General features: G+C 38.5%; 1 protein-coding gene across 1 annotated transcript in view; it reads right to left on the bottom strand.

The window, feature by feature from the left end:
• Positions 1-23,366, bottom strand: part of RAD23B (RAD23 homolog B, nucleotide excision repair protein) — a 48,512-nt gene that overhangs the window by 13,257 nt on the left and 11,889 nt on the right. Inside the window, exons 2-6 of the mRNA XM_049627520.1 lie at positions 15,588-15,669; positions 15,214-15,293; positions 11,311-11,591; positions 5,754-5,809; positions 864-991 (exon numbers count right to left, since the gene is read on the bottom strand). Of these exons, the coding sequence (XP_049483477.1) occupies positions 864-991; positions 5,754-5,809; positions 11,311-11,591; positions 15,214-15,293; positions 15,588-15,669 (627 nt within the window). The remainder of the gene's footprint in view (positions 1-863; positions 992-5,753; positions 5,810-11,310; positions 11,592-15,213; positions 15,294-15,587; positions 15,670-23,366) is intronic.

The raw sequence follows: 23,366 nt of genomic DNA, 5'->3' as shown, positions 1-23,366 counted from the left end.
TCCCAGATTTTTAAAAAGCTAATTAAATGTTGCTCCAAAATTCTATGCTATTATTTTAGCCCATGCCATATCTGTAAATAACAGACATTCACTGTCATAAACACCATGTCCACAACAATCTATTTCTCAAAATTTTATGCCAGTAAAAGACAAGAACTTATTCAAAATCCCCTTGACTACCACTGACTATAAACAAGCTGACAATTCAAATGCAAAGGGAACCAGGCAAATAATATAACATTATATATTAAATTAAATGTACAATGCTATGTCAGGTAACAGGGAATGCATGGGAATATAGTAAATTAAAGAGTCTATGATCTAAACCCTTGCAAAAATCTGGATCCAAGTTGTCCAGACAAACCAGCTATCTGAATTTATAAGTGAAATCTCTCAATTTTTAAAAGATGGCCAATGAATTACAAAAATGTACACAGTACAAGACAAATACAATTGGGCATGGGCTTCCACTTTGATATTTTTGCCTTAAACAGTATACCCAGGAGTAAGTATGCCGGTTGTCAAAAAGCTACTAAAAATGGAAGATTAGATTAGATTTAAAAAAATCTGTCTCCACTCTCCAAACACACAAGCTGTCATTATGACATGAATAGGCTAGAAGGTGCTGCTCCAAGTGGATAGCCAATTTTACAACTCATTTAGTCACGTTGTTTCCTAACTAAAAATCACATCAAAATCTTTAAAAGAGACTACATCTTTTCAACACAAAGCATTAACACACTAATAAAAACGCATTATATAAATTATTAGCATATATTATCATTTTTCTGAGAACTGTTATTGTTCCTTTAAGATCTGTGAGCTTTCAGTTTAAAAGTAGAATGAAGTGAAATATTTCTCACCATTAAAAGATACTCCACTGCTCTGTCAGGGTTGTTGAAACTGGCTCTCAGGGCTGCAATTACTTGCTCTCGCTCATATCCCATTGACATGATCTCGGTTACCATATTCTCATAAGACTGACCTGTCACTAAGAAAAGGTATGTGGGATGGGGGGAGAGGAAAGAAAGGAAACATTTAATAAATACACATTTTCCACATATTTCTTGGGGCTTCATGTATATACAGTGTTTCAGGCACTGCAGGGCTAGGAATACAAAGAGGCACAACAGCACAAACTACACACATGTGGCAGGTAGAATAATGCCCCCTGCGAATCCATGGAAATCTGTAATACCTTAGGTTTACAAGGCAAAGCAGAATTAAGGTTGTTTATCAGCTGACTCTCAAGATGGGGAAATTATCCCGGATTATCTGGGTGGGTCCAATGTAATCACAAGAGTCTTTAAAAGTGAAGGAAAACAGAGGAGAGGGTCAGAGAAACAGATATAAAGACAAGAGAAAAGAAGCAAAGTCACAAATGCTATGCTGTTGTCTTTGATGAAAGAGGAAGGGGCTATAAACCAAGGAATGTGGGTAGCCTCCAGAAGCCTGGAAAAGACACAGAACAAATTCTCCCCTAGAGTATCCAGAAAGGAATGCAGCTCTGATAGTAGCCCAGTGATTCAGCCCCTTGATTTTAGACCAGTGAGTAACATGTTAGACTTCTAACCTACTGTACCATAATAATAAATCTGTGTTGTTTCATACCAGGAAGTTTGTGGTAGCTTGTAAGTACAATAAAAATATCAGGTACAAATGTAGCACAAATATAGGACAGAATTAGCAGGTCAGGGAAGGCAACCTAGAAGAGACAGATGAACTAATTTCTGAAACAAGTAGGAGGGACATTTCAAGCAATCGATTCGGCTATAACAAGTTCAGTTTTCCCTTGACACCTTTTATTATCAAAGCAGAGAGAGAAAGGAGGTTAGAAATCAGAAAGTTAGACTTTCTCATACCATACAGAGCTGGGGCAATGAACCAAGCACTGCTATTCCAGGAAATCACTTCCCACAGGCTGTCTCTGACCCAAACTTGCTCTTCATGGAAATGTCAGACAACAGACCACACTCTGAAAGAAAGCCAACTCTCTACACCAAACTCACCTCACTTAAGCCATCTTTTCTTCTCCTTGTGTTCTGGGTGCTATTCATCCCTTCTTGTCTCCTCAAAGAACTGTACCCTTTAGTTATCTTCTCTCTTTTCCACCTCCCACCCTTCACTCTCCACTTAATTATCCTGATCAGCAGTTAACTATATCCTAGAATGTCATCCTAAAAACAGAAGCATGCCCCCATGGCCACATCTCGATTTCTCTTTCAGAAATGTCCGCTCCCTTCCCTTTCCAGCCATAGCTGTTTGCACAGGTTGTGTCCACTTCTCACATTCCACTCACTCCTCAACCAATATTGACATGTGACTTTGGATCTCTAAAGGTTTCTCCCTCAAATGTGCCCCTCCAGTACCTATCTGCCTTCTCCATTTCAATAAACGGCACATCCTTCCACACAAGTACAAGAACCAGAAAACTGGTGATCACAGTTCCCTTCCCCTTATCTTTCACATCTCATCTAGCAGCGTTATCTGCAGACCCTCCCTCTGAATTACAGTGCAAAACTACTTACGTTCCCCCCTTCTCCACTGCCTTCACTCAAGACCAGACCACAAAAGTCTCTGGATTACACCCTGCTTCCTCTCCTGCCCCTCCCCACTGCCTCCCTCAAGTCTACGATTCTTTCTTCACATGGCTGCAAACGCGAGCCTTTAAAAAGAAAACCTCCCAACCATCTTCAAACACCATGCTCCAACCACACTGATATTTTCCAGTTCATAAGTCGTACCTTCTAAAACCTGCCGCAGAACCTCTACACACATACCAGGCTTGTCTGAGGGCCAGTTCCTCTGCAGGCTCTAGTTCTCAATTTAAATGTTCCAGTCTCACAGATGTACTGCCTATCCTATGTATAAGCACCTTCTGTTTTTCTTTAAGGAAGCCGTTTGTTTCCTTAAAATCATTAATCATAATTTGCAATTTACTTTACGTTTCACCCTTCTTTCTTTACCCCATCTGAATGAAAAGTTCAACTTGCAAGGGACCCTGTCATTCTGCATCACCGTTTCCCTGGCACAGTGATACTCTTACCAGTTAAATGATTTTCTGCAGAATTTTCAAAAGGCATTTGTTACCTATAAAAGTATAGTTAAAAAAAAAAAAAAAAACCTAAATATCACTGAGCTAAGGTGGCATTTGATATCTAGAGTTAAGGACTTTTCCTTTCTGCTTCCATAGAGGATATTTTTTTTCTTAATCACCTATTCATATACTTCTGGCACAAAGCTACTTAAGTGCCAATATACTCTGAGTAATTTAGTTCCCAGATTCAGAATTCAGCATCAAGATAAAAGAAATTAGGAGCTGTGGACTACCTGAACTAAACGATTTTAACATGGTGTTTCTTACTTAAGTCTCGCAGTAACTCCATGAGAAAGGTTTATTTTGATCATGGGATCAATGGCTGGTAAGTCATGGTACAGAGACCAACACAGGCTGTCAGACTCCTGAGCCCCCAAACCAAGTCATCATGTTACACCTCCTAAAATCACGCCTCCTAATTAGTCAAGTTACCAACACTCAAAAATAAATGCTTATAAACAGTTTGCTACTCATAGGAAAACTAGGGACAATGGACAACACAAGAGAGAGAGCTAATGAGACTAAAAGTAGTAGTGACGAAGAACCTTTACGTGTCATCAAGAGTCTTATCTTCCCGGTCACAAGAAACTGCACAAGGAACTAACAATAACTTCATTAGATCAGCCTTTTTTAAAACCCACTATAACAGAGCACTGACATGTAGGAGAGAATAATGCAGGAGTATTAGTGAGGTAAGGGCGTGAACTAAGGCAGGCAAGTGGCAGTGGAAACAAGTATTCCGGAGACATTAGAAAGGAGGGCCGTCAGTACCCTGGGCTCAACAGGCCAAGAGAGGTAGGGGGATCAAGGACGATGCCAATGTTTGCTAGAGATGATGGTGCAAGCAGTGAGGAACAAAGGAGAAGAACTGGATGGGGGAATAAAACAGGACTCTGTCTGGAACCTACAGAGTTCATGGAGGTTAGACGTCTTCCAGGTGGCAGTTTAAAGAATGAATCAGTTCACATCTGAATCTGGAGGCTCAGAAGGAGATGTGTACTGGGGTTATAATTTTGGGAATCATTATAGTATTTCCAGAGTTTGAACTTTGAACTATGGGCTAGAGCAGAACCGCAGAAGATCCGTATATTTAAGGGTCAGGTAAAATAAAAAGAATTAACTAGAAGGCCTGAAAAGGAGTAGTCAGAGGCATGGATCAAGAAAAGAGTAGTGTCACAAGCCATAAAAGAAAAGTTTAAAGCAGCAGGGTATCCACATAAAGACTGGGTGAATTAAAGAGTAAAGGGGTCCCATGACCTAAGCTGTACAGGTTGACAGAAGATGTAAAGGTAAGACACCGTCTTCAGAGGTGTACGCGTGGTAGCAGCAGCTAGAGCTTGGAGGCACCACGCTTTCCGACTGAGATAGCAGCGGTGGCAGCAGACAGTTCGGCAGTCCCAGGGACAAGTGTCAGTGGGTTCCAGCTCTGCAAGTGGAGAGCACATTACCGATTTCTGGCTCATCTCTAGTCCTTTCGGTATCTCTGTAAGGACTTCTGAGGATTAAGCATGTCCCTGTATGACAGAGTGATTTCTATTTTGCTGATTGGACGCTAACTTATACTTATTTGGTAGCAGAGCAGTCCCAGACAACAGTAAATGTAAAGATGTGGGTGTGGTACATGCGGTGACCTTAGTAACATTTTGCCCCTACATGCTATGGGCAGCCAAGATGCCGTTTCCATGGCAATGAGAGGTTCATGGAGTTCAAGTCCAGTCAGGTCAGAGGCCACCCTACATCTCATGAGGTACTACTGCTGTTAGAACCCTGCTGCTGCAGCAACTAAGTAGGCAAAGAAACTAGAAGCCCATACCACTGAAGCTGCTGTTCCCACCTGTTCCCAGTCTTCTACCTCCCTACCATTTCCAGTAACACAGAATAGTACCAAAGGGGAGGTATGGGGTTCCCAGCCAACTGACCAATAATCAGCAGGCACAGGAGGAAACATACCAAAGTGTTATAATGGAAAAACAGGGGCAAAAAACAAAACTGATTTTGACATATTAAGTGTGAAGGGGAGATGAAAGAGCGTCATCCAGCATAGTTAAATTTAAAGTTGGGATGGGGTGTCTGGGTGGCTCAGTTGATTAAGCAGCCAACTCTTGATTCTGGCTCAGGTCATGATGTCACGACTGGTGAGACACAGCTCGGGGTCTGCTTGGGATTTTCTCTCTCCCTCTCTCTCAAAATAAATAAACTTAAAAAAAAAAAAAAAAAAGTTGGGATAGAAAGGTATGTTCACTACAAGCATGATATAAGCAATGAAATACAGACGGGACCCAACAGGGCTACAAACTGGAATAAAGGCTGAAGGAGAATAAGATGAGGTGTGAGACAGATTTAGTAACATTCTGTACCGACTTCAAAAACATTTTGTAATACACCTGTACATAGTTCAAACTCTGTTAAGACCATATTTAGAATTCACATTTGGAAAATGATCTGCTTTAACTAAAAGAATATGCTTACCTCGAATAACAACAGTACAATTCTAAGGATTCAATATATAACACATTAATTTACAAAGTCTTTAGAAACATTAATCAAACAATTATCGAAACCATTTAGCAACTCGATTATAAGTAACCATGAAGATGAACACATGACCTAAAGAAATGATCCCTCTGATAAGGTCATTTACAACGTAGACACTTACCAAGTGCACTTGTTGCATCTTCAAAAAGGTTTGACCGAGAAGAATCTCCTGATGTACTGCAAAAGGTTTTTAAAAAATCATACTTCAGAAAGTATATAAACTTAAAGTTTAGTAACTGTCCACTATATAAAGAGATTATTTTATTTTAATTAAATGTAAAAGTCTGGCTACAGTGTTTAAACTGTCCTCTAGATTAATCCCTAAAGCCTTTATCCATAACATTTCCAATCTTAATACTCATTCTTCTGCAAATGCATCATTTTAAATGTCCAAAGATGTAAAATAACCAGACTGCTTACTACTTAAGGAATACAAAAAAGAGAATGCACAACCATTTCCCTGAAAGAATTTACATGAGAAGTTAAATAAGTCAAGTCACAGTGAAAGAAATACCAAACAATGCAAGTATCCCCCACTTTTCCATAGTTCACTGCTTTGCTTTTACAAAAGATCTACATTAGTACCTGCTTTCACTAACTATAAGAAATCCAAAGAGGATGGTCTCTGAAGAGGATTTCTGCTTTTACAAGAAAAGTGAAAATAGTGTTTCATTTGCTTTGCAGCAAGCCTTTCTAGAGGCGTACACCCCGAGAAGTGAGTGGCCCCACCAAGCTCCTTCAACTGGAACTACACCCAGCATCTCAATATCAAGTCACTGTTAATTCTGAACCGTGTGTGTGTGCATTTGTGCTTTGTCTTAATTTACTTTGTGCTCCCACTAGCAAGGTGTGTCCTAAGCCTGGGAGGTTATTTTTTGGGTCTGGGAATGATCAAAACTTTTTCCATATAAATTAATGGTAATTGCCTCATTGCTTTATGCTATTTCTGCTTTTACAAAAGGTTTCAAAGGAACACTCTACTTTCAAATAGTGGAGAAAAACCTGTATACGATAAATAGCCAAAGTAGAAACCACATTAGGCTGGAAAGGCCTGGGAAATCTTTACATAACAGAATTTCAGTTAGATCTTATACGAAACTGAAGGAAGGCATTTATTTTTTATTTTTTTTTTTTTCAACGTTTTTTATTTATTTTTGGGACAGAGAGAGACAGAGCATGAACGGGGGAGGGGCAGAGAGAGAGGGAGACACAGAATCGGAAACAGGCTCCAGGCTCCGAGCCATCAGCCCAGAGCCTGACGCGGGGCTCGAACTCACGGACCGCGAGATCGTGACCTGGCTGAAGTCGGACGCTTAACCGACTGCGCCACCCAGGCGCCCCTGAAGGAAGGCATTTAAATCAAGGAACACAGCATAAGCAAAAAATGGGGAGACGTGTGACAAAATGCAAGTTGTAACCGAAAGTTAATCAGTTAAAAGCACTAAGTTTCTGCTGGGCAATTGCAGAAGATGAGTCTGGAAAACAAGATAGACAAAAACAAGATTATGAAAGACCAGGAAGAGTAGGCCAAAGAAAAATAAATTCAAGTTTACAAAAGTAGTAAAGGGAGCAGTTAGATTAAAACATACATACAACACACTTATTCCCAATTTTAAAAAGAGAACACAGTGGACTTCAGTTCTGAGAAAATCCTATAGCATAGCAAGAGCAAGTAGAATATCTAAGTTTGAATTCATAAATTACTTTCTAAGCCTCAGTTTGTTCATCAATACAATGGGGTCAACAATAATATCCATGTATCGCTAAGTTGTATGTATGTATGTATGTGGAGTTACTGCTGGTAAAGTGTTTAGCAAAGTGCCTGGCATCCTAACATCCGATATGATTATCATGATTAAACTACTTGTTTGGTATAATTTTTAAAGTATCTTCATTAACTCGATAGGCTAACATGTACAGAAGGAAAAAAGTTGTGAAAAGTATACAGGAAAACTAATTCTGCCCAAGACCCCAACCTAGGGAACAACCACCACTAGCAGTTTCTATGTAACAAGAAGTTGTGTCTTGCTTTTGGATGTGTTTCGCTTAACTTGATTATCTCAGTCAGCATAACTACAACTACCTGTTTTTCCCCAGGCGCACAGTACTCCATTTAATTGGCCAAATCAAGCTCTTACTAAATTCTTTCTATGGACAAATTTTTCAATTATTCCTTTTATAACTTTTTAAAGATTTTTATTTTTCCATGTTCTCTTGTTTATGGTTTCACTTTTATGTTGAATCGTGATCTGTCTAGAGTGATCCATCTTTCCCCTTCCATTTGGCTAGACATTAATCCCAACAGCATTTTCCTCAGTGGTCTGAAATCACATCTTTATCTTGCATGAAGTCTCTGGTATGTATTCTGGTCTGTTTCTAGAATACTATCTATTTAACTGAGCCGTATTTCTAGTAAGAGTCACTCTAAATTGTCGCAATTATTACCATGTAGAGTACATTCTACTACCTGGTAGGACTAGTGTTTTTTCCTGCAGCTCTTTTACAGAACAGTTTGTGCTGTTTTGCATACGGCTTTAAAATTTCCTTTTACATATCACAGACCACAGTGAGGTGAGGTTGGACTGCCATTCTTCAACCTTGACTCTGCCTCATTGCTTCTCCTTCCCCATCTGCAGAGGAAACCACTTATCAGTTAGTGTGCTGTTCCTTTGTTACTACACGTTACTATATATACCCAAAGAAAATATATGATGTCGTTTTGTGGCTTTTGTTTGGTTTACGGTTACTGCCCATATTATTTTGTAATCTCTTTTTCTCACTTGATAACAAAGCCTTGAAACCACATTCATTCAATATGCATATATACTACATACTTTAACTGGCCTGTACTATTGGATATTAGGGCTTCTCAAACTTTAGGAAGCCTAAAAATTCACCAGGAGAGCTTGTTAAAATACAGATTTCTGTGATCTGCCCCCAGATAATTCTGACTTAGGTCAGGGGTTTAATTTCAAACATACTCCCAGTGACGCTGATGCTGCCTACTTACTACCACCTTCAAGCAGCATTGCTCTCCAATATGAATAAATTGCAGGTCAAGTCATTCTCTTATTAATGGATATTTAGGTTGGTTCCAATTTGTCTTTAATTACAAATTAACGCAGTCTTTGTGCACACAGGCAGTTTCTCTAAGGTAGATATATACAAATAGGATTTGCATTGCAATGGGTAGTTTTTAAAGAACAAAACTGGCCTAAAGACACAAATGACTAATAACGAAATGTCAGGCCAGGGGTGATGAATAAACTTTCTGATGTCCCTCGAATTGGTACCAGTGTATCTCCTGATAATTAGCCCACTAAGTTTTGTGCTTTACAGGACACTAAATGTTTTAGAGCAGATGAAAGGACTAAGGCACATTTAAGCAGCCAGTTTTCTGAGCTTCCCTCATCCTTCTGTTACCCTTCTCGAAGGTGGTGATAATTTGGGGAAATGGTGTACAAAGCCCAACCAAGTAAGTAACTCTAGTATCTGCTCTGTGGATCACTGATCATCTACTGATTTATGCAACCTCTGTAGGTCTGAAAAGGTAATCCTGAATCTTTTTTTAAATTTTTTTTTTTTTTTAACGTTTATTTATTTTTGAGACAGAGAGAGACAGAGCATGAACGGGGGAGGGTCAGAGAGAGGGAGACACAGAATCTGAAACAGGCTCCAGGCTCTGAGCTGTCAGCACAGAGCCCGACGCGGGGCTCGAACTCACGGACCGCGAGATCATGACCTGAGCCGAAGTCGGCTGTTTAACCGACCGAGCCACCCAGGCGCCCCGGTAATCCTGAATCTTAAGAATCGGTAAGTGAAACTGTACCTCCAGGAAGAAAATTTAAAAAAAAAGAGATTGTACCGATCAATTCTGAAATTCTCACTATAAATAGCTTTTCGAAGAGCTGAAAACATGTAAGAAAATAGGCTATCCTGTACTGATGAACATATATTTAATTACATTTACAATGTTTAAATGGTCTGGGAAACAATGTGTTAAATTTGTTAACTTCCCTCCTTCACACAGAATGGACCAACAACCTTTTGATAGAACAGCTTAACCTGAGTTTGGTTGTCTCCCACTAGGTAAGAGTGTTGAATGCATTTCTAAATGTACATGGGAGAAGCATCAAGTTAGGTGACAGTGTCTCAGAAGGCCTAAACTAAGGCAAAGTGCAGCAGGCAGGCATAGAGGAAATATTTAATTCCTTGAAAAGAGGCCCAAAGTGAGCAATAAACCAGATGACTCAAACCCCTCCAAACATGGTTGACTTGGATCAGACACAGAAACTGAACACATAGGTAAAAGACCAAAATAATCGTAACTAATTTTTTTCTGATCATTGTTGTATTTATCACAAACATGCTTCCCTTTCAGTACGTGTTTCCAACTCCTGTACAGATCTCCATTCTGTCTGGTTTTGATTCCAAGGACTCTAACTATTGCCACTGAGGTCCCAAGTTATACTGAAGTCACAAAACACAAACAGCTCCAGTGCCAATGCACACTGGACTTAATACAACCCATGCTGTCAGATAAAGCAGAAATTCCCCGTACAAGCTCCAGCCAAGCAAAATAAAGCACTTGCTTTGGTTCTTTTATTTACCATTGGGGGAAAAAACTTTTGTCATAAATTACTCAGTAATCTTGTCAACTTCTCACAAGAAATTATTTCTTGCTCCACAAATATCCCAGTGCTTTTTCTTTGGTTTTAAAGATCTACACAGGCAAAACTTAAATGTTTACAAAAGTTCACAAAAATATAGATAAAACAGTGGAAAACTGAAACAATCCATATGTTCAACAAAAGTTGGTAGGTGAAGTACCCACAACAGCTGATACGTATTGCTGTGTACCGTGTGCTATTTTACACCTTTTATAATCATTATTCCATTTAATCCTTATAACAACTCTAGGAGATAGGTTGTCATCCACAAATTTTCAGATGAGGAAAATACCCAAAGATGTTACTTTTCTAAGGTTGAGCGTGAACAAATGTCAGATCCAAACACAATGCTATGCAGCAAACGGAAATATTTAATGGAATGAAAGATGTTTACAATAGAAATGACAACAATCAGAAAATAATATAAATAATGACTGGGGCAGTGTCAAGTTATTTATAATATGTCAAACTATAATAAAATATGAAGCTATTTTTATAATTCTTTTTGGGCATTTGTATTTCCTAATTTTTCTACACAAAATGAAGAATAACTTTGACCCTCTTTCCCTTCCCCCTGGGAAAAAAAATAATGGGAGTATACAAAACTGGATCACGAAAATTTAAACAGGCACAAAAATTAGTTTTAGTGAGAGTTCAATGTTCAGAAAAGTTTAACAGAGCAGAAACAAAGTTAGTTTGATCAAAACAATAATCAAAACAAACACATGCATGAAGTTCTTTTTTTTTTAATGTTTATTCATATTCATTCTTGAGAGAGAGACAGAGATCAGGCAGGGAGGGGCAGAGAGAGAGGGACACACAGAATCTCTAGACTCTGAGCTGTTCAGCACAGAGCCTGATGTGGGGCTTGAACTCACAAACTATGAGACTGTGACCTGAGCCGAAGTCGGACGCTTAACTGACTGAGCCACCCAGGCACCCCTACATGCATGAAGTTCCTAATATGAACGTGTTTTGGGATACAATTTCCTAGAATACAGTTCTTACCTGTCAGTTGATGTTGGACTAGTAGCCACTGGTGTTTCTGCTGGCTTTTCTGCAGGTTTCTCTTGTTTCGTTGCACTAGCAGGCGCAGGTTCAGAAGATGCTGTCGTTGATGCTGGAGTGATGGATGCAGGGGTAGGAGTGGGAGCCGGAGTGGGAGCCAAAGTGGGAGGAGAGGTCGGGGCCTGGACCACAGCTGGAGCTGTGGTGGAGCTAACTGTGGTCGTGGTGGCAGGATTTGACTGCTGGGTTGTAGCTGGTGCTGGTGTAGTCACTGCTTTGGGCTAAACACATTAAAAAAGTAAAATAATGAATCATGATAAAATACCACATTATTACCGGATCTCTAAGTAGACTATCATTATAGGAGGCTACAAACATAACACTAATATAAACTTGTAACTTGAAAATAATTTCGTAAAGTAACTTAATAAATGATCAGTATTAGCAATCTGAATCACTATGTTACTCTTTCAAAGCTGATATATTAACTAGCAACCTTAATTAGCTTTTAGCTAACAGTTTGTCTTTGTTATGTCATCAAGTCACTACAAAAAAGAGCCAATAGAAACCACTATTCAGAGATATACAAAATGTGTACTAAAAAAAAAAAGGACCATTTAATTACCCCCTACCAAACTTTACAGTTTAAGTTCCAAGGTTATAACTTCAAGGTATTTATTGTCATTTAAAAGCATCACCAAAAAAAAAAAATAATAATAATAAAATAATAATAATAATAAAAGCATCACCAAAATAACTCTCTTGTTTGATCTGAGCTAGTTCAGCATGCACTGGAAAGACTTGCTGTGCAAGGTAGGACAGGGGACTGAAAAAAAATAATACTAGGAGCATTCACTCCCTCTTTTCTTTGTTCTAAGAGTCTTGTGTTTAGCCCTATAACTTTTCAAACTGCCAATATAATACTCTGCAAATTATTAATGTTCTAAACTCTGATTTAGATTAAAATGTAATTTAAATGTATTATGCTAATTTAATATTTCCCTTAAGATTATTTATGATTATAATAATATAACATTTCATGCCCTCGCGAAGTCTCTGTTGCCACAGTGCTATTTAAGCCTCATTCTAAATGGTAGCAAACCCATCTGCTTTTTGAAGTTTTGCTGCTTACTTCTGATCTAAACAGTTTTCCTGGCTCTTTATAATAAGGTCATTTCTCTTTGCCTCTATAATGCCTAATACTTCCCCTTCTAATAGATGACTTCTATTAATAACTTGAAAATAAAATAACCACAAATTATCAGTAGAGTCCTGTGTAAAATAAGAAAAAGCTTGGCTCTAAGTAGCTATTCTTCAAACACATCCATCTAGGGGCGCCTGGGTGGCTTGGTCGGTTGAGCGTCCGACTTCGGCTCAGGTCATGATCTCACGGTCCGTGAGTTTGAGCCCCGCGTCGGGCTCTGTGCTGACAGCTCAGAGCCTGGAGCCTGTTTCAGATTCTGTGTCTCCCTCTCTCTCTGCCCCTCCCCTGTTCATGCTCTGTCTCTCTCTGTCTCAAAAATAAATAAACGTTAAAAAAAAAAAAAAAAAAAAAAAAAACACATCCATCTATTCTGAGACCTATCCTGCTTAATTCTTAGTTACGTTCCAAACAGTCAAGGTTATTACAATACTAAAGGAAATAAGACCCCAAACATATACATATCCAAATATGTGGCTACCACATTTTGCATACTATTCATGATAAAACTAGATAAGACAATGGAATATTATTCAGCCCTAAAAGGACAGAAATTCTGGCACATGCTATAACATGGATGAACCTAGAAGACACTACGCTAAGGGAAATAAGCCAGTCACACAAGGAAAATACTTTATGATTCCATTTATATGAGATGTATAGAGTAGTTAAATTCATGGAAAGTAGAATGGTGGTTACCAAGGCCTGGGGGGGTGGGGGCAGAATGGGGAGTTACTATTTAGTGGGTACAGAGTACTGGAGATGGTTGCACAATGTGAATGCACTTAATACCACTGAACTGTACAATTAAAAATGGTTAAACTGGTAAATTTTGTGTTATGTATATTTTAACACAATTAAAAAATACTCAATTGAGACAAAGTTTCCTCATGATTCTGTTCCTTGTATGTAAAGTTTAACATTTAATAGCTAAGTGAAATAAGTCAGAGAAAGACACCGTATGTTTTCACTCATATGTGGATCTTGAGAAACTTAACGGAAGACCATGGAGGAGGGGAAAGGGAAAAAGTCAGAGAGAGGGAGGCAAACCATAAGAGACTCTTGGATACTAAGAACAAACAGGGTTGATGGGGGGTGGGGGAGACGGGAAAGTGGGTGATGGGCATTGAGGAGGGCACTTGTTGGGATGAGCACTGGGTGTTGTATGGAAACCAATTTGACAATAAATTATATTAAAAAAACCCAAACATTTAATGAGTAAGTGCTTTAACATAGCAAAATCACAATGGTTCTCTTAATGGATTATACACACTTTTAAGTCCAACACATGTAAACCGTTTAGCTGCTTTTACTCAGGACAAAAATATGCAGTAATTAAAACTGACTTGCTAACCAGAAGAGACTTTTTTTCTTTTACTCTTTTTTTTTAAATTATTTTTTTAATGTTTATTTTTGAGAGAGAAGAAGGAGGGAGGGAGGGAGGGAGGGAGGGAGGGAGGGAGGGAGACACAGATTCCAAAGCAGGCTCCAGGCTCTGAGCTGTCAGCACAGAGCCCAATGCAGGGCTCGAACCCACGAACTATGAGATCATGACCTGAGCCGAAGTTGGACACTTAACCGACTGAGCCACCCAGGCACTCCTCTTTGACTCTTAAATATAGAAAAAATCTGAGGGTTGCTGGTAGGGTGCTGGGTGTGGGGAAGGGCTAAATGGGTGACGGACACTAAGGAGGGCATTTGTTGGGATGAGCACTGGGTGTTGTATGTATGTGATGAATCACTAAATTCTACTCCTGAAATCATTATTACACTATGTTAACTAACTTGGATTTAAATAAAATTTAAAAATTAAAATAAATAAAATTTACTTGCTCATCTCTCTGTATTTCTACTGCATATATTACCTTAAACTTAAAAAAAAATCCTCACATTTATTTTAATAAATGGTTTATAGTCCTTAATAAACTTGGTTTCCAATTACTTATTTAAACCTATTTTCAGGGTTACAAGTATCACTGTTCTCAGATTATGATAATTCAATCCTAAAAATTCATGTCACGAGTACACCACTTCTCTAACTCTCTACTGCATGCTTATGCATCTTTAAATAAAAATATTACAGAATCCTGGCAGAACCCATATCCATTCTGTTTTAGAGAAAAACTTTGATAAACTGTCCCAAGTATATTTCAGTCCAATAAATCACAAAAAATTCCCTTTAAAAAACTTCCTCACAACAATCATTCCTTCATTTCTTTAACTGCCTTTTTCTTTTTTAGTTTCTAAAAATCTACCCCATCAACTAAGAAATATCATTGAATTTAGGAGTCTACATGTCTTTTCTGCTTGAGCCTATCAGATCTAGCACATAATTTAACAAGTCTCTTTAAGGCACCCTTATTAAAACCACAAAATAAGAAATATTTATTCTAAGAATCACATTTTTAAATCTTCAAATAATTAGCAATTTTACTACTCCAGCAAAATCTAACAATTTTTACATGATATTTTATCAACTGTTTTAATTTATTTAAAAATGTTTAAGCTATAAATGTATAAAATTATTAACTTTATGGTTCACACAAAGTAAACTTAAAATTTTTAAAAAAACAGCCAAGTGCCTGCCACTATGGATGTGCATAAACTGTATTCACCAAAGTATAAAGGCTGGACTTGGGATCTTTATTTTTTTTAAAAAACCTCGCAAGCATAAAAATATACAGAACAAAGCTAAAACTTACTTTTGTCACCATAACCACCACAAAGTTTTTTTCATCAATTTTATATTCTTTTAGAGCAGTATCATCATTGAGGATTTTGCCTAGTACATTAAGAAAAAAAGAATACATTATTTGAAGCCCATAACCTTTGTCTTACACATAACTGAAGTTAAAACAATTACTAATGTCAATTCTATCAATTAATACTTTCCCCAAAGAAAAACATTAAGTGATCAGTCAAGATAAAGAAAAATATAATTGGAAATATAATCAGGTAAAAAGGCACTAACATTTGATTAAAAGATACCAAACACAAACACTGCGTATGTGTCTGACAGAACGAATTTGTCTACACAATCTGAAAGATAGCATTACTTTCAATATTTAATTCATACCTGCATAAATTAATTTTTGACCTGCTACAGGAAAGGCATCTTTCCCTTTTTCAGATTCAATCTTCTCTTTCAGCGCCTTCACCTAAAGGAAAAATAAACATTTTTTTCTAACAGGTCTAAACAACAAATGACTATCCAGAATCTGACAAATGCAAGGTAAAATTTTTATACATATATTAATCATTAATACTTGCAAAAACTTAAAGATCATGTCTTCACAATATTGTATTAAAAAAGACTCATTCTTAATGCATATCATTAGGTATAGGTATAAACTTTACCACCAGCTGCTACACATACACAGATTGAAAGAAAAAACTTTTACCAGTTGACTTGATAAATCTACTCAAAATAAAAATTGCAACATCAGAAGTCTTGATTCTCATTATAAAGCTTACGGGCTTATTTCCCACAGAGTAAAAAAGAAAAGCTCTCTAACCTAAAAGGTCTAAGAAAGAAAATAGTCACATCTACAATAAAAATAAGTTAAATACGAATGTTAAAAAGCAAATGATTCAGGGGCGCCTGGGTGACTCAGCTGGTTAAGTGTCCAAATCTTGATTTCAGCTCAGGTCGTGATCTCACGGTTTGAGAGTTCAAGCCCTGTGTCAGGCTCTGTGCTCACAGTGGAGAGCCTGCGTGGGATCCTCTCTCTCTCTGCCCCTCCACTAACTGCCCTCTGTCACTCTCTCTCAAAAATAAACAAACAAACAAACAAACAAACAAAAGAAAGGCATATGATTCACTTAAAAACATTTTTTTTAATGTTTATTTCTGAGAGAGACAGAATGTGAGAAGGGGAGGGGCAGAGAGAGAGGGAGACAGAATCTGAAGCAGCCTCCAGGCTCTGAGCTGTCAGCACAGAGCCTGATGCAAATGATTCACTTTAAAAGTGGGATATGTTTCATCATTGTCATCTGAGGGGGCTTCATAAAGATCAATTAGAACATAATTTCTAGAGATGGGGCCTGAACACCTTTATTTTTTTTTAATTTTTTTCAACATTTATTTATTGTTGAGAGAGAGTGAGCAGGGAAGGGGTAGAGAGAGGGGGAGACAGAATCCAAAGCAAGTTCCAAGCTCTGGGATGTCTGCACAGAGCCTGGATGTGGGGCTCGAACTCATGAACTGGGAGATCATGACCTGAGCTGAAGTCATATGCTTAACCAACTGAGCCACCCAGGTGCCCCTGAACACCTGTACTTTTTAAAAAGCTTTACAGGTGGCTCCAAATTTCAGCCTTGGCCGAGGACTACTATCTGTTGTCTCATCTACAAAGAGGTACTGTAACAGATGATCTTTATGATCTCTGTCTTGTAAAATTACATGACAACAGGCTCATTATGAGGTATTTTGAAAATGAGTCCAATTTCTGAAACTAATCAAAAAGCACGGTGGCAGAGGAGTAAAAAAGGCAAGAAGATATAATGGAATTAGTTTCATTACTTTAAAGGCACAAAAATCAAGAGGAAAAATTCCATTCCTTCTATCTCCCAGGATACTTCTAAAAATTGTCTAAGTTGATAGTTCTGAGCTTTAGGTGAAAGACTGCTTGATAGGGATACACAGAGAGAGCACTACTTTCATTACTTTAAAGATACAAGAATCAGGGGCGCCTGGGTGGTTCCGTGGGTTGAGCGTCTGACTTCGGCTCAGGTCATGATCTCACAGCTCTATGAGTTCAAGCCCCACATCAGGCTCTGTGCTGACGGCTTGGAGCCTGGAGCCTGGAGCCTGGAGCCTGGAGCCTGGAGCCTGGAGCCTGCTTGGGATTCTGTGTCTCCCTCTCTCTCTGCCCCTAACCCATTTGCATTCTGTCTCTGTCTCTCTCAAAAATAAATAAACGTTAAAAAAAAAAAAAATTTAAAGATACAAGAATCAAGGGGGAAAATTCCATTTCCTTCAATTTCCCAGAATACTTCTGAAAACTGTCTAAATTGATAGTTCTAAGCTTTTGGTGAAAAACTAATGCCAGTGCAGAGCCTGATGCAGGGCTTTAACCCACAGATCGTGACCAAGAGTCGAATGCTTAACCAACTGAGCCACCCAGATGCCCCATAAGTAACAGCTTTTTTAAAAAGCACTCAGGGGGGTGCCTGGGTGGCTCAGTCGGTTAAGCGTCCGACTTCCGCTCAGGTCATGATCTCGCGGTCCGTGGGTTCAAGCCCTGCGTCAGGCTCTGTGCTGACCGCTCAGAGCCTGGAGCCTGTTTCAGATTCTGTGTCTCCCTCTTTCTCTGACCCTCCCCTGTTCATGCTCTCTCTGTGTCTCAAAAATAAATAAATGTTAAAAAAAAATTTTTTTTAATAAAAATAAAAAAATTAAAAAAGCACTCAGAGAATCTGACGTCAACATCAGTAAACTCAGGATATAAATTCCACAAGATAGTAAATTCTATGCTATGTGTGGGTCAGAATAAAAAAGTACAAGGATTCACAAGTCTAACAACTCTACAGTTGGCCCTTGTTCTATAATTTATGTTGGCAGTTCTGATTTTACCTATATATTCAGCTAGCATGTCATGATAAGTGCAGGAAACAAAAGATACTATCCAAATTTCTAAGATAAAGTAACTTTTAAAGACCCATTTATTTAAACCCTATACTGCCAAGAGCAACGATTCTCTAGGTGTGATGAAGGAGCCATAAACATTCATAAGACCTTACTTATCAGGAGGTCTACCAGGTCAAAAGATATTATTTGCCTTTTGTACTCTCATTTTCTCACAAGTATATACTTGAGTTTTCCAGAGGCTACAAAACATGTGACTTCACAAAAGACTGAGTGCAGAAGCAGATGAGAATCTAGCTATCTTTTTCTATTAAGCCAAACATTAAAAAGTTTTGCAAAACAAGGGCCACCTGGGTGGTTAAACGTCTGATTTCTGCTCAGGTCAGAATCTTATGGTTCAAGAGTTCGAGCCCTGCATCCTGCTCTCTGCTATCAGTGCAGAGCCCACTTCCGATCAAGTCATCCCCTCCCCCTCGCCCTCTCAAGCTTGCACACTCTTCTCTCTCAAAAGTAAATAAACATTTTAAGGTGCCTGGGTGACTCAGTCAGTTAAGGGTCAGACTTCAGCTCAGGTCATGGTCTCATGGTTCGTGGGGTTCAAGCCCTGTATCAAGCTCTCTGCCGTCAGCACAGAGCCTGCTTCAGATCCTCTGTCTCCATCTCTCTCTACCCCTCCCTTGCTTGTGCGCGCTCTCTCTCTCTCAAAATAAATAAACTTAAAAAAATTTTTTTTAAATAAATAAACACTAAAAACAAGTTTTGCAAAGCAAGTAAGATAATGCCAGTCTTACTGTTTTTTGTTGTTTTGGAAAATAATTTTTCACACAAAATGTATTAGTTATAACATTTAATAGGTTTATTATATTTAAATGAATATAATAATTTAAATTTAAATTTATTATATTTAAATGAACATTTAGAAAATTCCTCTGCTTAATTTCTAATACAGTAAATACAAGTACATTGATAAAAGTTATTTTGGGGTCCTCAACAAATTTTAAATGTAAAGGGTCTTGAAAACAAAAAGAGAGGACTGCCTAAGAACTGCTACTTTACATGCTAAATGACTTGCCCGAAGTCAGCTGAGCGATAGCACAGAGCTCAGAGCACTCTGTGGTGAATAATTTCCTTCCATACTTCTTTGTTCAGAGGAGAAGAGATGCAATATTTGCAACTGTGGTTGGTTAAAAAAAAACCTCACAAATGAATGATAGACCACATGTGTTACTATGAGTGATTCTAGTTCTCAGAACAGTACATAGTGGTGGAGCACACAATAACTGCTCAATTAACACTTGCTGAATGAGTAAATTAATATAGCATAAATATATGTAAGGAAAGGAAAATAAAGAAATATATGAAGCAAAAAATAACGAAAGAAATAAGCAGGAATCTCATTCCTGACAAGAATGTGTAGCCAATTTAGACTTAATTGATATGTATACATAGTTCCTAACCAATGGAAATTATACTTTTATTTCCAGCACCCATAGAATATACACTTTAAAAGTTTAGCCATAAAGACTATTCCACTGTATTTTCATAAGCCCAAACAAATAACGGACCTACTCTCTAGCTTTGTATGTCAAAAGAGTGAGGAAGGGACAAAACCCAAAAACCCTTGTGAGTTAAAAAAAAAAAAAAAAAAGCAGGACAAACAACAAGAACAAACACCTCCAATCATTTTGCTCCAAAAAAACCCAAAAACGGGTGATTAAAAAATATTAAGTACATAACAATGAGAACTCTACAGACATCGACACCTATATGATTTGACTAAAAAAGTAATCATAGACTAACATTAAAACTGTTTATTAAAGAAAAATTAATAAACTAAGCATGCATTTCAGACAGAAATAGGACAAATACCAAAAGGAAAAATGCAAAAAAATTGAGAGAGAAATGGTAGAAAATACTTCTTGGGCCAAGAGAAATAAGGGACAAATAAAAGGGCAACAAACAATTCATAAGTATAGTCAATAAAAAGTTCAACCTTATTAGTAACCAAAATCACAAATTTTAGTGTCAGATGTCATTAGTTCAATACACCATCATACTGGAAAAGACAGTGTTGAACAATTCTTGGTGTTATGTGTGAAGAGACAACACTCTCAGAATGGGAGTGTCAAACAATAAAATATTTGAAGGCAATATGTCAAAGTGCAACATTTTTGGGGCGGTGGCCATTCAATCTAGCAATACCACTTCAGAACGTAAAATCAACTTTATATATTTACATATAAACATATATGTGAATATATATAAAAATATATGTGAATACACACACACACACACACACACACACACACACACACACATCTACTAGAACTAGACTTTAGTTCCGGGTGCACCGACCTGTCCAAAATTCTGGCGTTGTTCCTTAACCTCAACACAATCTTTACTTTCCAATCTACTTAAGTCACCTACCCACACAACACAGGCTGAATCCTGTTATCCCCAAACTTCTCCATCTTTGAAATTGTAAACATCAATCACCTATCCCTACCAGCTCTCAGTAACTATTCACTACACCTGGTCTTGCATTTGGTCCCCAGAGTGCCTACTTTCACTCTGATCTTTATTGCCAGTTCTATTTGGCAAAGACAATAATTCCAATGCTTCTATCACTTTCTTCCCATTATCAGACTTTCTTGTCTTTCTGCTGCTTCCCCCAGGCAAAATTCCACATTTGGACCCACACAACTGAATTTATTTCCATCTGTACTCAACAAAAAATTCACTTTGACCACTCTGTGCTGCCTCCTACCTCACAGCTAAGAAATCTTACCTTAACTATCCAACCCCTACCTATCCATTTACATCCAATCTTCTACATGCTGGAGAAAATTAAAGATACCCTAAATCCTCACTTCTTTTGGTTCTCCTCCATTCTCCAAGAGGATATTTCAAACCTGCACTCTTCTCTAAATTTGATTGCCAAAACTTCCTCCCCCACTACAGATGACCATCTTCTACTTCATTCAAAATATATCAAGGGCGCCCAGGTGGCTCGGTCAGTTAAACTTCTGACTCTTGATTTTGGATCAGGTCATGATCTCACAGTTCATGAGATCAAACCCCACTTTGGGCTCCATGCAGGAGTATGCTGGGGACTCTCTCTCTGCCCCTCATCCCCAAATTAAAAACAAAGACAAAAATCAGCAGATATCAGAGGGACCCATCCTCCACCTTCTGCCACCAAAGCGACATACTTTCTTTTTTTGCATCCAGATCCACCTAATCTCCTTCCTTCCTATTAAAAATTTTTTTGAACATTTATTCATTTTTCAGAGAGAGAGACAGAATGTGAATGGAGGAGGGGTAGATAGAGAGGGAGACACAGACTCTGAAGGAGGTTCCAGCACTGAGCTGTCAACACAGAGCCCGACGCAGGGCTCGAACTCACGGACCGCGAGATCATGACCTGAGCCGAAGTCGGCTGCTTAACAGACTGAGCCACCCAGGTGCCCCTCCTTTCTTCCTATTAAATGAAAGAGGCATCCCTCTCTTTCAAATCTAATCCTTTTCACTTGTTCCTTGGTTCTCCCTCCAGTGTTCTTCAATACCTTGCTAGTTGTTTCCCACCCTCCCCCAGCTGTATTTTCACCCTCTCCTTCAAGGCCAGTTCATTTCCATTCACACTTAAACAGACCCAATTTTCTATCATCTTTAAAACAAAACAAAAACTTCACAACCCCCCATATTTCTTGCTAGGTATATTCTCCTCCCCTTAGTCTCAGGCATTTTTCAAAAAAAAAAAAAAAAAAATTAACTACACACATTGTAATACTAGTAACCCCACACCGATTACTCAAGAATGCAACGTAGTGCTGACAGAAGCATGGACTTTATTCCCAATTCTGCTACTTGTTTTTCTCCCTATGCTCAGGATTCCATTAAGACTGTTCTTACCAGTATCTCTAAATTCAGCAAAACCATAACTAGATACTTCTTAGTCCTTCACTACCTTACCTGACCTGTCTCTTAAACAGTACTGACCTGTCTCTCCACACTGTCTTCCTTTGGCTTCCATAAGGCCATACTCCTCAGGATTTCCTCCAATCTCTCTGTTCACTAATTTGTGAAATCCTCTCCTTATCTTTAGTCATACAGACCCAACTCTCTACTGGATACTTTTACTAGATATCCTAGTATAGGCATTTCAACCATAATGTGTTTACTGCAGATGGCTTCTAGACATCTAGTTTGTCTAAACCTTCCCTAACCCAATCAAATGGAACACACTTTAAAACAGCTTATAAAGAAAGGCCTTCTTTCTGGATATTACCAAAAACAAACAAACAAACAAACAAACAAACAAAAAGAGGAGGCAGCACCTCTCTACATGGTTTCTCTTGGGAAGGTTATGGCAAGCAACAGATGCAGTTGTGACTCCTCTACTAACTGTGCTGAGTTCCATGCCAATGCTCTTGTTTCAATAAGCAATAAACGAGATGGATCTATAATGGAGCACTACAGTTCCAATAAATAACCAAGGCCACCCTATCCAAGGCTAATAAACAAGAAGGAGGGACTAAACTTTCATTTTGCTGTTTATTTCCCCCTAAATAAAGAATGGAAATTTATTGGGGCGGCTGGGTGGCTCAGTCAGTTAAGCAGCCAACTTCGGCTCAGGTCATGATCTCGCCGTCTATGAGTTCGAGCCCCGCCTGGCCGTGCTGACAGCTCAGAGCCTGGAGCCTGCTTCGGATTCTGTGTCTCCCTCTCTCTCTGCCCCTCCCCTGCTCGTGCTCTGTCTCTCTCAAAAGTAAATAAACATTAAAAAAAAAAAAAAAATGAATGGAAGTTTATCATCAACTCAACTATCAACAAAGCATGGTTGACAATCAAGAAATCAAACTTTTTTCCTAGCCACATACTTCTTTTTCTCTTATATAATTGTGTGCATTTTAAAGGAAAAACATACTCTGTATCTAACATTAAACATGGTTGACAATCACAATAGTCTATTAAAAAGTGCCAACATAAAATCTGATCAATTATCCTGTTTCATCCCATTCCCATGAGATGCTTGTCTCTTCTTCCACCTTCCTCACATCAAATCATTCATCCAGTGGTTCCAACTTACCATCTAATTATTTCCCAGTGTGAACATTACTTTGCATCCCATGGTACTACCTTAGTTCAGGCCAACAACCATTAAAAGTAGTCATTTTCGGGGCGCCTGGGTGGCGCAGTCGGTTAAGCGTCCGACTTCAGCCAGGTCACGATCTCGCGGTCCGTGAGTTCGAGCGCCGCGTCAGGCTC

This window comes from Panthera uncia, chromosome D4, assembly GCF_023721935.1.
Source record: "Panthera uncia isolate 11264 chromosome D4, Puncia_PCG_1.0, whole genome shotgun sequence".
NCBI classification, from domain to species: Eukaryota; Metazoa; Chordata; class Mammalia; order Carnivora; family Felidae; genus Panthera; species Panthera uncia.
Note: the sequence above shows the minus strand (reverse complement) of the source record. Positions and strands in the feature narration are given on the sequence as shown.